The sequence below is a fragment of the Chanodichthys erythropterus genome, chromosome 13, assembly GCF_024489055.1.
Source record: "Chanodichthys erythropterus isolate Z2021 chromosome 13, ASM2448905v1, whole genome shotgun sequence".
NCBI lineage: Eukaryota > Metazoa > Chordata > Actinopteri > Cypriniformes > Xenocyprididae > Chanodichthys > Chanodichthys erythropterus.
The window spans coordinates 17,640,101-17,656,500 of NC_090233.1; the positions used below are offsets into that span (position 1 = coordinate 17,640,101).

Consider the following 16,400-nt stretch of genomic DNA (forward strand, 5'->3'; position numbering starts at 1 on the left):
AAATTAGGACATTTAAGTAGCTTTTATAAAGATGCCTTAGAAAAACCATTACTGGTGTGCATCTTGAGGTAAAACAATGACAAATTTTAAGATATGTCAATGCAAATTGCTTACAGTTAAGACAGCTCAAACATACATTTAGGGTGTGTTCACACTTGTAGTTCAGCTCTCTTGGTTCTTTTGGTCTGGACCAAAAAAGTCCTGGTTCGCTTAGTGTTCACACTGTCACAGGGCTAAATGTGCTGTATGTGCGTACATATTATGGAGCTGACAACTCATGATGGCAGGAATCCCTCCATCACACACACAAACAAAGATCTGCTGCACGGAGACTGTGATGGGCGACATCGTTACTTCATAAAGCATTCTGTCCTGTTTAGGGTCGCATCTTGTGACATCATATCCTGGTTTTGGTTCGTTTACAAGTCTTTGGTCCAAGTTGCATTCATATTTCATTTGAAATGCAGCAGAGTTCATTTGGAAGTGGACCGAGACCCATCTTTTCAGTGGTCTTGGGCCGCTTGTTTGGTGTACACCAGGGTTTGGATGGCAGCGTTCTTACTTATTCAAATGAACCGCACTAACAGAGCAATAGCACCAGAGTTTGTTTTAATCAAACCAAACATGCCAAGAGTGAACACACCCTTGCCTGTGAAACTGGGCATTTAAGACTGGGTCCCTCCTAGAAGTTTGCCAAGACACCCTAATGGACCCTTGCCCCCTTTTTGAGAACCACCGATGTACAGAATTATGTCTGCAAGACAAAGTTATGTCAGTGTAACTTATATTAATATGAGTTTATAATCCTTCAAGCAAACTGCCTTCGTTAGCATTGTCAAAACTGTTTTTTCCATGGATCTGCTTCAGGTGTTTACGGAGAACTGGTTTATGTGCAAACACCATGTCACAGTAATTACAACGGTGTGGTTTGTCCCCACTGTGAAGGTTCAGGTGGTCTAGCAGCGAGCACTTCTGGGTAAAAGTCTTTCCACATATCTTACATTGGAAGGGTTTAATGCCGGCATGGACCCGCATATGCCGGTGCAGGTTTCCTTTCTGTGTAAACGTCTTTCCGCACAAGAGGCACATAAACAGCTTGTGCATCTTCAGATGGTTGGCGTAGTTCTCCAGTTGACGGAACACGCGAGCACATTTTGGGCACTGGTGGTACCACTGCATTCCCTTATCAGCATTCCTTGAGCATCCCCAAAGATTCCCCTTCCCGGAGCCACTGGTTCCAGGTGGGGAGAGCGAATATTCAGCCGTGGGGTTAACGGTGAGCTCGGTGGACCGGGTTTCCACTGTGGAGTTTATCAGGGAGTGTTGTGGCTCAGGGGAGCGCAGTGTTGGAGAGCGACTTGAGCGAGTCTGGAAGTTATCAGGCATCCGCTCTTCTATGGATTCAACTTTAACAATGCTAATGGGACTGTCCTCTTCTCTATTGTTGGACTGAGAGTTTCTAAACACAGGCGGAGACTTGGGCTGTATGATCACATCATCATCGTCGTCGTCATCTTCATTGAAGTCATCTTCTCCATCATTGTCCACTTCATCCTCTTCATCACATACCGTCTCCACAGCTGGTGGCCCACGCTGTGCGTTGTAGTCCGAGCGCTGTCGAGATGATGCACGCTCATCTTTGACCTCGTGTGGTTTTATGAACTTATTTAGAGCTTCGGTGCACTGCTCTACTATATGACCCATCTGTAGGAAGCTAGCAACTGTTAAATAGTGTACTAATTCCAGCTCTGGGAACTCAAGGGTCCCAGTGTAACAAGACAAAAGAAGCCTCTGTCCAACCTCTGCATCCTGTTGTGTAGATATTTGTACTTCATGCGAGTCTTGAAGTACAAATTGGTCTCTAAGGAAAGGGGAGCCAGCGGCAAATACCACTTTGTGTCCAGGTACTTCCAATTCATTGATGCGGATCACTACATCACAGAAACGTCTGTCTCGACGAAGAGCATCCATCTTTTGAAGCATGGAGTCCCCGAAAGTGGGAAAGTTGAACTGTAGTATCACTCCGTCCTGAGCCATGGTGTACTATTAGAAAAATGTATAATTTAGTTGACATAACAGGTTTAAATGTATTATAACCTTGCTGAAAAATCCAGCATTACTGGTCACCAGCATAAGGTATGTTTATGCTGGATTTTTCAGCAGGGAACCATCTCATTTGTGTCTACCTGTAATATTCTGTTTCTAAACGCACGTGTTTAGTTAAAACATTTATAAAGCACATAAATGTCATGATATTTAAATGTATATGCTGTTCTATATTTTATAGCACGAACATTTTAAGTTGATACGATGATGTTAGTGTGGTTAGTATAGGCCTGGAAATTGTACAGAGCTAAACTAGAAAGACTGGATGGACGACAGTAAAGAATGAAGGAAAACTGACGATGAAGACACATCATCAAAGGAATGAAGTAAATATAATTTTTTATTTAAAATATGAATACCTGCCGCAATTTTTTTTATTTTCTGTCTGGGTGTTTTGTTGTCCTGGAGATGAGCATACAGCGCCTGTGCTTTTAGTGTGCTGCTTGAGACGGAAAAGGATGTGCTATAAGACAGCCGAGCTTCCTGATTGGTCGTCAAAATTTAAAGGAGCAGGACACAAATACAGGTGGCTCGTTGTGAAAACAACCCTTGCTTTCATATCGACTGTTTTAGGATTAATTTGACTTTTCTTAACAACAAAAGAAAGATTTATTTACAGTTAAGTCGTTCCATAAAAAGATTAGTCATCCAACAACGGCTAAAATACTTACAAATGAATAGATATCGAAAATTAAAAAACTAACTCTATTCCAGCCTTTATTTGATGGCCTGTTTTACTCAGAAGACTGCTCGTGCTTCTGGGTTTAAAGACCATAGACATATTTATTGTATGTCTAAGTTAAAGACGGTGTCGTCTTCTTCTTCTACTTATTATTATTATTATTCAATTTGTTGGTGATGATTTCTCGAGTACAATTAGGTTTTAAAGTTTCATTCCCACCACAAGGAGGCAGTGTTATAAAGAGGAAGCGCGTTCACTCTAAGAAGTTTTATTAATCATGACTCTCTGTTAATTAAATTAGACATACAGTAGGCTACAGCAGGCAGTATTTAAGGCTGTAATTATGGTCACCCATGGAGGGAAAAAATGGCTATTGACATGTAAAAAGTATTTTTGAAAGATTTTTACTGAATGGAAGGAATATGATATTAAATACACCGTTGTAGCTGAAAACAAACCCTCTTCATTTTCCGAAGCCGTGGCTAGAGGGCGGATTTAACCAGTCACATTTATTATCAACATGTTTTTAAAGGATTAGTTTACTTTCAAATAAAACTTTTCCTGATAATTTATTCACCCCCATGTCATCCAAGATGTCCATGTCCTTCTTTCTCCAGTCGAAAAGAAATTAAGGTTTTTGATGACAACATTCCAGGTTTATTCTCCTTATAGTGGACTTCAATGGTCTCCAGACGGTTGAAGGTCAAAATTGCAGTTTCAGTGCAGCTTCAAAGGGCTTTAAACGATACCAGACGAGGAATAAGGGTCTTATCTGGCGAAACGATCAGTCATTTTCAAAAAATGGAAATGTATATGCTTTATATGCACAAATGATAGCCTTCCAAGTGCTTCCGCCAAAACCGCACTTTCGTATTCTTCAAAAAGCTTACGCTGTATGTCCTATGCCTTCCCTGTTCTACTTACGGATAAAAATGGAACAGGCACTGCGTTCGTTCCGTAAGTAGAATAAGGAAGGTGTAGGACATACAGTGTAAGCTTTAACACCCTTATTCCTCGTCTGGTATAATTATTTGTGAAAATTACTGTTGAGTGAAAATAGTTAGTCCTGAACTTTTTTTTGTGTTGTGGCATCATTTCACCAAACCCAGGGTGTGGCAGACCCTGATGACGTCATCCAACCTACTCCCTCGATGCAATAGTCACACTCTTTACACAACTTTTTCCAGCACTTCAAAGCTCAAAAGTGATGACTCTGAAAAGTCTGAATATTATCTATTTAAATTTTATTTTTGATATATATTCATATTTATATTTAACATTTATATTTAACATTTACAAAGATTGTCCTCGTTTGTAAAACTAAAAGTCAATCAATCAAAAACCACAGCCAATAAAAACACAGTGTGGGCGGGGTCTCGTGGCATTTTCAGATTTAGCATGGCACCAGTCAGTGACCAGAGATTGACGGCACTCGCATTAAATGGCGTTACATAATCAAATCCACAAATATTACACCATTTAAACGTTATTAAAAACAAATACATACTGAGATACTAAAACAATCTTTGTCATAAAATACACTTTTGAACGTTCTGACTTGCTTCTATTTGAGGTGAATTGACCCTTCGCCTGGAGTTTGATTGACAAGCGATCTAACCAATTTGAACGCCGCATCCGCCATTTTGTCCGACAAAGCAGCCAGTAGTTAGAGTATTAACCTCGTTGGAGTTAAACTTGAAAAATTGTGTATATTGACGTCTCTACGCGTTTGAAACAACATTCATTCTCATGTTCATTTATGTTTATTTGTAGCTATAAATTAACTAGTAGGAAGAGGCGATCGGTTAATGAGCCTCTTGAGCTAAAGCTTTACAGCAATCTGTCACGACCATAATAATATATTAAAGAGCCACAAAACGGTTTAACGGCTCTGGGTTTTTATTGTTTGAATTTCTTTAATAACTACACAGTTTGAAAGCTGGGACTTTGTTTAATATCATAAGTAACCTGCTTAGTCTTGTCTGTCGACGTGTTTCCTCTTTGTTCTGCGATGTATTTTTCACTGTGTGTGGCGTAACAGCGCCACGGCTTGGCTTGTCGGACAAAGCAACAGTAAGGGGGCGGGTCTTTGCTAAGATTAGGCCTATCCACTGTTGCTTTTACGTCTACAAAGCTGGGTACACTAAATGATATCAAAGTCACGTTACGCATAAGTAAAGCATATGAACATTTGTGGAGGTTAAAATTGCCATAGTTTGTGCGGCAAAAAAAACGGTTTCTAATATAGAATCGTCTTATGTTACCTTCATGGCTGGCCATAGAGAGACAACAACCGGTAACTTAAACTGATTGGCCATTATTTTCAACAGAAATCCCTGTGATTGGGTACAATACACAACGCTGCAAAATCGCGTTGTGAAAAGAAACATTGGGCAGCGCCGCTGATTTTCCGTGACACGAATATAACAAGATCGCTTTAATTTACTTACTTTCCTGTTTTATTTAAAAATACTAATAATATGTTACACATAGTAATATAACTCCATTGACTTGTAATATAACTGCATTGCCATACCTGACGCCCCCAAAAGCTCGCAATGGCATTTGTTACAATAATAATAATCACAATGGTAAGGCAGAAAAAAAAATCAATATGTTTCATAAGTTTCTCAGGGATAACAAACACCAAACAAGAGTCAGAATTTTTTTTTTTTAAATTTATTGTAAATGCTTTATTCCATGTATCAGTATGTTGTTTACCCATCTGCACAATGGTTTATATGGGATAATATGCAGGGTGCAAGATGCTAAACTGTGACTCCGAGCATTCACACACCTTTATTTGTCAGATGTACACTCTATATCCATAGATGTGAAAAAAATACTTTCATGCCCCACGATATTGAAAATGAATAACTGAACGTGGTTCTTGGTGCTTTTGTTCTAACACTAATCCTAACATTTCCACAATATGAGCTAAATGTTCATAGATGTATGGTTAGTATGAAATACTGCAAATAAAATTGATAAATACAGACATTTCATTCAGTATTTTAGTTGTAGTAATCTTTTAGTCAGCACTGAAAATGAAGAAAATTACAAATTCTGACCTGCATCCATTAAGATTGCCAATAGAATTATTCAACGCATTCACATCTAATCTTTGCGCTGTAGCATTTACTGAAAGCCAGGCTGTTTATGACTTTAATACATTTGTTAAGTGCTTAAATTGTTATATTTCTGGGATGTCAAAAAGAAGAGTGCATCTGAGCATACCAAAGTAAAAGCTCTTGTTTACCAGGACTGTGATGAGGTGGGAGTATACTAGGTGTTTCGCCCAGAAACCCTCACAAAAGCAAGACATTTAATACCACAGAGGTTTGGTGTCAGGGCTTTTTCAGTTATCGTTCTCAAAGTGAGGCTGTCTTGATTTCGTCGTTTGGCTCAGTTTCTCACACTGACCAGACAGGTTCAAATCCCCATCCACAGCTACATATCATTTTTCTACCATGCACTTCCTCTAAAACTAGTACTTCATTCAGGATATCAGCTAGTATCGTATATGTATTCAGTTTCACTGTGTGACTTTCGGTCTGTACTACTTTTAAATGACCCGCTCTATTGCGACTCGCCTTACAGAATCGGACCTAAAGAAAGTGAAGAAGAAATAATATCAGTGCACAAGCTTAACAGTGAATAGAAATGCAAGAGAATAAAAAGATATTTATGAGAGAGTGTGAAGATGTAAAGTCTTGTTATAGTTTTTATGTTGCAATTTCTGCCACCCATGATCAATAAGAGGTAGAACAAATCAAGACAGCTGACACATCACTACTTTGTAATAACTGAAATGTTTATTCGCTTTTTTGGGTGAAATGATGAACAGATCGCTGATAATAGTCATGTGATGTTTTGTGCTTTGTCAGTGAACAGTGGACACTTATCACAAGAATACGTGTCACTTTTCAGCCAGACTCACTTTTTCCGTTCTTCAATCTGTTCAACTTCACTGGATTCATCCACCACCTTTCCATTTACCATGGTCTGGGTGACCACCTTGACAATCTTCCTGGTTCTCACTTCAGGCTCTTCTACAAAAGGCAGAAAAAACAATGGTAAAACTAAGAGGCATGAGAATTTATGCAAATTCAGTGTTTTAAACCTTTAAAACTACTCAAGTGATCTTATTAGGAGATCACTTCCCTTAATTTATTATGCAGAGTAACACTCTCAAAGAGTTGTGTATAAATACACTTGATGATACTGTTACAGGGGAGAGTGGGGCAAGTTGTCACACTTTTTACTCCAGTAAATATTTCTGCGGTGGGTTTATTTTGGAAAATAAGACAACCCTTAATGACTTGGTAACAAAAAACAAAAACATTTCGAACATTTCCATTATTACTGACAAAAAAAAAAATTAAGTTCACTGATTAGCAGAACATGTTGTCGCACTATTATATGGAGCAAGTTGTCACGGGGGGAACCAGCCATAAAACAGCCGTTCAGGAAAATTTGAACAGTACAATAATTATGATAAATATCTAAAATGTAATGTACAATATTAAACCAAATGTAATATATCAAACCATTGTTTTAGCAAAGAACAGTTATAAGTAAAAATTTGTATTAAATAAAACATAAACACAAGCAACAACTTAATAAAGCTCTAGTTGACACTTTACTGAAAGAACTTGATACTAAAGCTATGACAAATTTATGATATTGTAATTTTCGATTGTAGGACAAAAGTATTACATTTTAAGAGGGTTTTTGTAGATGTTACAAAACCACTGCTTGAAAAAACAAGCATCAACATTATATTTAAATGTATTAAATAAACTGAACTGTATCTTGAGTTTTATAGTCTTAGAACTATCCATTCGGACTTACTTTTAGGAGTGGGCATCTCTTTTATCCTGAAAAACAAAAAGGAAACAAATGTCACATCTGATTTTATATGTCAGAGACACTTAATTCTGTATCATCTTTTATGTATTGAACTGCAATGTGTCAAGGGAAAACAGCATTTTTCAGCTTTGAGAAGCCTTTCTCAGTTCTTACACTTCCTCTCCATCCAGCAGCCTTCGGTAGGTGGCAATCTCCAGCTCCAGATTCTGTTTGATACGCAGTAACTGCTCGTAATCAGTTTTGATTCTTTGCATGTCCAGGCGCAGCTGTGAGAGTTCGTCCTCCAGCTGTGTAAGTGTGCTCTGAAGACGCTCAATCTCAAGCGTGTACTTCTGATTCGTCTCTCCGAGGTTCCCCTCAAGAACACCAACCTGAGGTGAGCCATAATGTTCATAATGTACATTTTCAATGTGAAAGCTCAAAGTTTTTGAAAAACATCTCCTATGCTTATTAAGAATTTGATCAAAAATACAGTAAAAAGAGTAATGAAATATTATTACAATTTACTTTAATATATTTAAAATTTTAAAGCTGAAGCCATTACTCCACTCTATTGTCACATTATCTTTCAGAAATTAAATGTATGTGCTCCTCAAGAAATATTTATAAAGTTACAAAAGATTTCTATTTCAAATTCATGCAGTTATTTTGAATTTTCTCTTTATCAAAAAATCCTGAAAACATTGATATAAGATGAACTGTTATTAATAATTGAGCATCAAATCAGCAAATTATGATGATTTCTGTAGGATCATGTGACACTGAAGACTGGAGTAGACTGGAGTAATGATGCTGAAAATTCAACAGGAATAAATTACAGAAATGTATTCAATCAAATAAATGGTGAGCATGAGATATTTCTTTTTAAATTTCACAAACATTAAAAGATCGTATTCTATTTTCAACCAGGAAAAATAAATAGTCAATGGGGGGCGAGATCTGTGTGGTTACTGACATTCTTCCAAATATAGAACAAAGAAATTCATACAGGTTTGGAACTACTTGAGGGTGAGTAAATGATGACAGAATTTTCATTTTTGGGTGAACTATCCCTTTAAGCTGTTTTTAAGTAGATAAATGTTTTAGGTCAAAACCATTAATATAGGTGATCGCCAAGAATGAATTCAAGAATGAAAATAATATCAAGAATTAATTGCCCTGTATGTGTGAACTACAAGTTGAACAACCTGTCTTTATCACCTGTCAAGGCCATGAGACACAATGTGTTTTTAGACTGTCATCACGTGTATTACAGAGCGATTTTTTATACAGGAGTAAACATCTATGGTCCTTGTTTGCATGAGGACGAACAGCAGATGGAGGGGACTGTGGTTTCCTGTGCTGAAAAGTTAACCTTGACACGTTCTCTGGATATTTGTTGACAAACTATGGACTAAATGATTGCAGATCTAATTAAAAACAAAATCCAAAAAAGGTGAAAAGAAAACTCTGCAAGAATATGATCCCCCTTTAACTGAAGGATAGAAGATTTGACTGTTTGAAGAATGTTTATCCAAAAAGATTTACAAATGAGTATATAACATAAGCAATTCATCGATATGGATAGTAAAAAAGTAAGTAATTAAAATATTTTCACTGAGCAAATTGTCTGGAAACTTTGCTGTTATCTTGTATATAAAGCTCTCAAAAATACTTAAACAGAACATTTTAGAGATAAGAGACTGTTTTTTCCTCTTCCCAGGTTTGAAGATCTGGTTGCAAAAAAAGAATATTTGAGATGTATCAAGAATCAAGTTTTCTCTTTCTCCTTAAATATCATATATCAGGGATTTTCAATGGTTTAGGAACCCCCAGCAGGCAGGGTATTTGATGATTCATGAAAATGTTTTAAAAAATGTTTACAAAAAGTATCATCACTCAAGACAAAAATATTAACTTAAATATGTTAATATTCAACCCGATCAAATGAGAATGTGTATCAATAGTACGCGAGTGTAATCTCGTAGAATATATACGCCAAAATGAGTTTTGACGTGCATATGATATGCAGTTTTTCACATGCATATGATATGCGCTTTATGGTGTATATATAATACGCTTGGTAGTCTTAAAGTGCGTATCATATGCATGCGAAAAACTGTGTATCATTACACACGCGTACTATTGATATGCATTGTCTAATATTGTCTGTGTTCTAATATTTGCCAAATTTGATGTTGCTATTGCATAGTGAAATGTTAATCTCAAATACAGATACACTGGACGCCTAAAAAGTAAATAATTTCCAGATAATATTTTAACAATTAGGTTTAGATCCGAATTTGTCTTGTTTCTTGACCATATATATATAACGGCCATACGCACATTCACAATAGAGTCGAGTTCCGGCGTAAGGGTGACCTCTGACCCGGCAAATGATATGATGTAGGACGTAGCTCCTCTTCTCTTATATCAAAACGTGTCATTTTAGACTTCTAATATGTGACCTGATCCAGCAAAATGAGTCACAATGACCCAAATTTCAAAATTGAGATTTTGGTATCAATGGAAAGATGAGACAATAAGCTTTAAAATGATATCCTAGTCAAAGTCACGGTTTTAAAGATATACCCATTTGAATTATGGTCGTTTGCCCTCTTTTTCCAATTGAAAACCTGAGAAAATCGCTTTTAAAGTTTTTTGCCCGTTTTTTGTTGATATCTTTCAAAATCCATTGCATTTAAAGGGATAAACTATTTATTTTACAGCTTAATTTGACCAAAGACGTTTTTATATATATAAATGCTATTAAACCAGGCTGAAGCTCAAATAATTTTAAAGTATTTTATAAGGCACTTTTACAAAGATTTACTAAAATCAGAAAGATTGAAGAAAGGTGCTACATTTTTGCTTGAGGGTGTGTGTGCGCACGCTAGTCTGACAGGAGGATGGCTGGACCAATCACGTGCCTGCCAGTCGAAACAGGGCTTCCCATTGATAAAAATCAGCATTTATGTCAGTGTGTTTACATTTCTAAGCTTTTTGATTGGTTCTATACAACATGTAACACCATATTTGGAGAGCAGAGATAGTGACGTTATATACAGGGGATACCGGGAATTGCTCATAAGTGAGAAGTTCATTTCAAGCGAATTTAGTAAAACCATGTCAAATTTAATAGCCATTTAAATACCTTTAACTACAAAAACTTTGGGAGATTATTTTTGAAAGTCTGTTCTTTGAAATTAGCTTTAAAAAAAATAGAGTTTTTCATTGTTTTTCCACATTATCGGCCCATATCTTAAAATAGAACGTTGCGACTTCCGACTCATTTCGCCAGAGCGGGTCACATATGTGGCCAACATTTTGTTTTGCTCTATCCTGTGTGCTTCCATATTTGTCATTTCTCACCTAAGCTTACGCTACGCCTACATCATACGTTGGGTCAGAGGTCACCCTTCTTGTGAAAGTGCGTACGGCTGTTGCCGGAAGCCAGTGATTATAGTTCATAAAGTTTAAAATATGGATATTTTTCTTACAAAAACTCATCGCTTTGTTTCAGAAGGCATTTATTAACCCACTGGAGTCGTATGGATTACTTTTATGATGGATGGATGTACTTTTTGGAGCTTCAAAAACTCAATGCCATTAAAAATCTGGAAAGTGTCAGGATATTATTTAATATAACTCAGATTGTGTTCGGCTGAAAGAAGAAAGTCATATATACCTAGATTGGCTTGAGGGTGAGTAAATTATGGTATAATTTTCATTTTTATGTGAACTTTTCCTTTAAGGCGTGGTGAGTTCCTGGCTTTTCTTTAGTCACATGTTTTCCCTTTGACCAGGTAGAATGCAGCAGTGAGGATAAACGCTCATATATTTCACCTGTTTGCGCAGACTGTCCAGTTCCACCTCTAACGCCTGCAGGAAGCGTCGTCTTTCATTGAGCTCACTCTGAGCACATCGCAGAGCCTCGTTACTCTCCTTCACCTCCGACTGCACGTTCTCCAGCTGTCGCATATAAACCCACCACACATGCTTATTGTTTTACAGAACACATATTCGTTCAAACACACCTGTGTTTGCAGTGAAATCATCAGTCTATAAATAGATGATTGGGGTGTGTCAGCTGTGGAGTCTGTGTTGGATTGTACACTGACCTTCTTCAGATACCACATCTCAGCATCCTCTTTGTTCTTGCGTGCGATGCTCTCGTACTGCACCCTTAGCTCTGCCATAATGGCTCCCAGGTCTGGGCCCTGGGCTGCGTCCACCTCCACGTTCACTTGCTCGTTGGCTAGACGGGACTTCAGTGTATTCTTCTCCTTCAAGACAGAAAAGTAATTTACAGTCTCACCAGACAGTATTTATACACTTAAGCACTTAAAATGTATTAAATTGCATTACACTCTTAACCCTCTCAATAGATTCAGGTCCATTTTGACCCAGAAGAGGTAAACTTCTGGGTTCAGGTCTGTTTTGACTTTGTGGCTTCACACATGTAAATATGCTGATTTTTTTATTTGTTTGTTTACTTTTACATCTATTAGTTAGATTTGTTTCAAATTACTTCTGTAAAATACATTTAGCCTCTTTTCTACACTCACTCACATTTTTCCTTCCCACTGGGAATGCATTTTGTTTATAAATGCACACATGCACACACACAATAATTCTGAAATTGAAATAAAATGACAAATAAAAATAATGTCTGTTAGTAGATCAAAACTTCACAGACGGGAAAGAGGGTTGAATTTAAAAAGTCCACTTTTCACTCTGATGCCACCTATGAATGAACCATTGCCGAATGTATAGTAGATTCAGGCTATTTCTTATCTTTTCTCATCAAGTTTATGCAAGTAAAATGAATATATTTTGTTTGAAAACATTTCAGAGTAACACTGATGTTGTTTTTTTAGAAAAAGAATGTGTAGTTTTCATAAATTCATAAGTTTTGAGCTGTCATCCATTTAAATCAATCATTGAGTTCATATGGTGATTCTCATATGCTCTTATAAATTTCATATAATATATTCAAATATAATTTCTCATAAATATTGATAAATATATTTTTTGCGTCACACTGGTTTTTGATGTAGTTCTTGTAACATTTTAAATTTCAAAGAATTTGTTAATTTTTAAATTTTTTAAAAATGGGGATAAATAAAGTAATAGCGTGTTAAAAACATGGTAACATTCAAAACTAAAAATGTTGCAAAAAGTTTTTTTATTTTTAAGATATTCTTCACACTAAGAAAAAAAATATTATTTTAAGAACTGTTCTTATATGGCATCACTGAAAAAAAAAAAAAAAAAAAAAAAAAAAAAAAAACATTGGAACCTTTATTTTTAAGGGTGTAGATAAAATATCAAAGCAAACATACGTTTTTGCAAACAAATGATATCAGTTTTTTAATACTAATAGGCCTACTAATACTGATGGTCATTTTTAGTATATCATCACTATATTTAAAATACCAAACATATTTTTGTGAAGTTTTATTTGATAGGTTGTGCTATTTTTCTTTAAAAATAAATGCCAATTGATTTGATATTTTGTTATATAATGCAAAGGTCTTCATATATTTTTAAGTGTGGCTGAAGTATCCTAATATTTGTTGTACAATTGCCTATTTGCACTCTTAATTGTCAATGTTCTGCTCTGCAGATGCTCATTGTAAAGTCATTAATGTGTTTAGGGCATAGTTATTACATAGTTAATACATAGTTAACTAATACTAAAACCGTAAAAAAAATCTGCTAAAGTTAAAACAGAAAATACAAAAATAAAAACTAATTCAAAGTATTAAAAGACATCTATAATAGTATCTCAAATATGCTATTATAACATTGGTTTTGGTTAAATGCTACATTTCAGTGGAGCCACACCTGTCTGTCCAAACACTTCTTCCCCTACTCTATATGTTTGTGGACATGGGTGTGTGTGTTTATGTGTGTTTTACACACTGATTATTCTATATATTTATCTAAAGAAAACAGTTTGATAAAGGTGTTGCTATATGTGCTATATTGATATTTGACTACTGTGAAGGCAACATGATCTTGCTCAAAACATATCTATTTAATAGGATATTCTAGCTAACATTATCATCACAATATGTTTATCTGTCTATTACATCTATTACATACTTTTTAGGTGCTGTCAATATGTCCATATTGTAGATTATATTCATGTAAACAAAAAATGTATGAGCAAACTTTACAAACACCTACAAATATTAATAAGATGATGTTTTATAATGTCAGTGTTTAACCTCATCATGATTCTTCTTCAGGAAATACAGCTCCTCTTTCAGACTGTCCAGGTCTCCTCGAAGGGTTGCGATGATCTGATCATGATCAGATTTCGCTCGTCTCAGAGCATGGCAGTCTCTCTCAACCGACTGGCAAAGGCTAGCTTCTGCCTCCCATCTGTATATAAAGAAATAATATACCAATTAAACCTAGAATTTAAAACAAAATGGCTGAATTGATCTTTCTTAGGGATTATAAGAAAAGAGCAAAACTCACTTGACCCTAAAGTCATCTGCTGCAAGCTTGGCATTGTCAATCTCCAGCATTATACGAGCGTTCTCCAATGTCTTTTTCCTCACCTAGAGAGCAGAAGATTGATTATAAGTGTTTGTAATGACACCACTGAACATTCCTGCTACTTTGTTGTCTACGAGGCAATTTATCTTAAATTCCACTAGATCATCAAACCTCTTGTCCGATCGCATGTGCTTGAGCCATCAGTCCCTCAATGTCGTGACCCTTGGGTGCTCGCTCAATCATCAACTGTTTAATCTTCAGCTCCAGGTCAGCGTTAGACTTTTCCAGAGAGCGCACCTTTTCCAGATAGCTGGCAAGTCTGTCATTTAGACCCTGCATGGTCTCCTTCTCACTGGCACCAACTCCCATACCATTCAGTGAGAGGTTGCTTAGGATGTTTAGGCCATTTCCCAGAGAGGTGGAACGAGACAGGGACAGAGTACTGGCTGAGGAGAGGGACACTGGGACTTTAGAGCGTCCCCGAACCCCAAAATCACGCATAGACATGCTGGAAAAAGACGGTTGCCGTCCAAGAGAGTGACTGTGCACAGAGAAGCTGGAGGTCATTGTGCTCGCAGAATCAGAGAGGGAGTTTCTGTATATATGTGATCTGTTGGAAAATAAATATTTATTGGTTGTTATACTCTGATTGCAGCTTGTCGTTCATTTATGGCATATGAAATCTATTAGAAATCCCAGAATACCAATAACTTTCCATTTTTACCTTTCCACTCTTCATTTGCATATGCTTAAACAGATATTTAATATTTAAGGAGATATTTAATGCTTTTAACATTATGCTGCAGTAAAGAATTAAATTTCACAAAAAACATTTTAATGACAAAATCAACAAAAAAAAAATGGTAATTTGGCTGCAAATAAAATAGATTAGAGACTTTGTGAATATGAAGTCTAATACTTACATGGATTGTATCCAAATGTAGTGCAGCGCCTGTGTGGGAAGAACTGGTGGCTTTTATTTGTAGTTGCTCAGGTGATATATATGCTTGGACTCCTCCTGAAGAGCTGTTGACTATGGAAGCCAATCACATCCCTCCACAGGTAAAGGATATTTCCTGACTGAAACCAAAAAAACACAATGATATTCTCCCAAGGCACCATCCACAGATTACATTGCACATTTGATTTTGAAAAATGTTAATAACAAATTATGATGCTTTCATGAAACATATGCTAAAAGACATATGACTTACACACACACATTTCTGGAAAAAGTTGAATAAAATGAAATTCAAAAGGATCAATTGTTGTTTTGACCCCAAAATATCTTCACATTAGAAAATATGTTCTAATGTGGAACATAAAAAGATTAGGCTCCACTTTAGAAAGGTTTGAAACAACATGATAGTGAGTAAATGATAAGAGAATTGTTGGCTTGTTGGCATTTTTGGCAAACCTAACCCTTTAAGATAATTAACATTGACAATTAGCCTACTGTTTATAATAGAAGTGACTTCATATCCACTGTGGGACAGGGTGTACTGTAATAACCACAACCCATTTTTTTCTGAACCTTGTGTAACCTGATTTGCTTTAGAGAAGGGGGAAAAGTCCATTTTGACACTATTCAGTGCAGGTACAATGACCTGTAACATGAGGACTGTGCTTCACATGGAGACGGTCCTCTAAAGCCTCACTAGCCAGGAAGAAGCTCAAACAATGAAGAGACTGAGAGAGAGCAGAAAGGAAAAACCTATGAGAAATGTTTCTATTTGGGGAGGAGGTTGACCTAATTACCTAGTTACCACACATTGTGACTGAAAATCTGAATTAATTTTTGAATTAAGATTCAAGATTTGATTCTCAGTGTTTTTTATCTTTCATGATGCTAACAAAAAATAACCTTACCATGTTTTTTGGACATTTACTACAGTAATACCGTGGTATTCTGTGAAGTATACATGTATATACCCGTGAAGTATAATAGGGGTGTATAAGATGGTACTTTGATGTAAACCATGGTACTAAATTATTGCCACGTTCATGGTAGATATCAAAGTGTCTTGGCCACTATGGTGAATATACATTGACTATTGCTTATACATTAACATATGTTTATAAGCTAGGTTAAATCATTTTTAGTGGCTGTTTTATCCCTGCACAACATCAGCATAAAGTACATCAGTAAAGGCGAACCTTCCATTACAAATAACATGCGCTATTGTAAATAGAGTCAGCACCATCATGTGGCCACAACTGAAATTGCATACTGATGTTGTGCAGGGAT

At 36.3% G+C, this 16,400-nt stretch overlaps 2 protein-coding genes across 2 annotated transcripts; both read right to left on the reverse strand.

Moving 5' to 3' along the window:
- Positions 1–798: 798 nt before the first annotated feature.
- Positions 799–2,551, reverse strand: zbtb26 (zinc finger and BTB domain containing 26). The gene is made up of 2 exons (XM_067407380.1): positions 2,466–2,551; positions 799–2,043 (listed from the first exon to the last, which is right to left on the reverse strand). Exon 2 carries the CDS (start codon positions 2,035–2,037, stop codon positions 799–801), a length of 1,239 nt encoding a protein of 412 aa, XP_067263481.1. The 5' UTR covers positions 2,038–2,043; positions 2,466–2,551.
- A 3,122-nt stretch (positions 2,552–5,673) lies between these two features.
- krt1-c5 (keratin, type 1, gene c5) lies at positions 5,674–15,113 on the reverse strand. Its single transcript, XM_067407379.1, has 10 exons — positions 15,076–15,113; positions 14,324–14,762; positions 14,132–14,214; positions 13,876–14,032; positions 11,761–11,925; positions 11,486–11,611; positions 7,814–8,031; positions 7,643–7,668; positions 6,729–6,840; positions 5,674–6,396 (listed from the first exon to the last, which is right to left on the reverse strand). The coding sequence occupies exons 2-10, from the start codon at positions 14,717–14,719 to the stop codon at positions 6,354–6,356; spliced, it is 1,326 nt and encodes a 441-aa protein (XP_067263480.1). The 5' UTR covers positions 14,720–14,762; positions 15,076–15,113; the 3' UTR covers positions 5,674–6,353.
- Positions 15,114–16,400: the final 1,287 nt, after the last annotated feature.

What these genes read in the sequence shown, in the direction of transcription:
- zbtb26 (XM_067407380.1), bottom strand. Translation starts at nt 2,037, where the DNA reads ATGGCTCAGGACGGAGTGATACTACAGTTCAACTTTCCCACTTTCGGG.
- krt1-c5 (XM_067407379.1), bottom strand. Translation starts at nt 14,719, where the DNA reads ATGACCTCCAGCTTCTCTGTGCACAGTCACTCTCTTGGACGGCAACCG. An exon ending in AGATGTGGTATCTGAAGAAG is followed by an intron (nt 11,612 to 11,760) that starts GTCAGTGTACAA and finishes TATATGCGACAG; the next exon opens with CTGGAGAACGTGCAGTCGGA. An exon ending in CTGCTGGATGGAGAGGAAGT is followed by an intron (nt 7,669 to 7,813) that starts GTAAGAACTGAG and finishes TTTGTTTTTCAG; the next exon opens with GATAAAAGAGATGCCCACTC.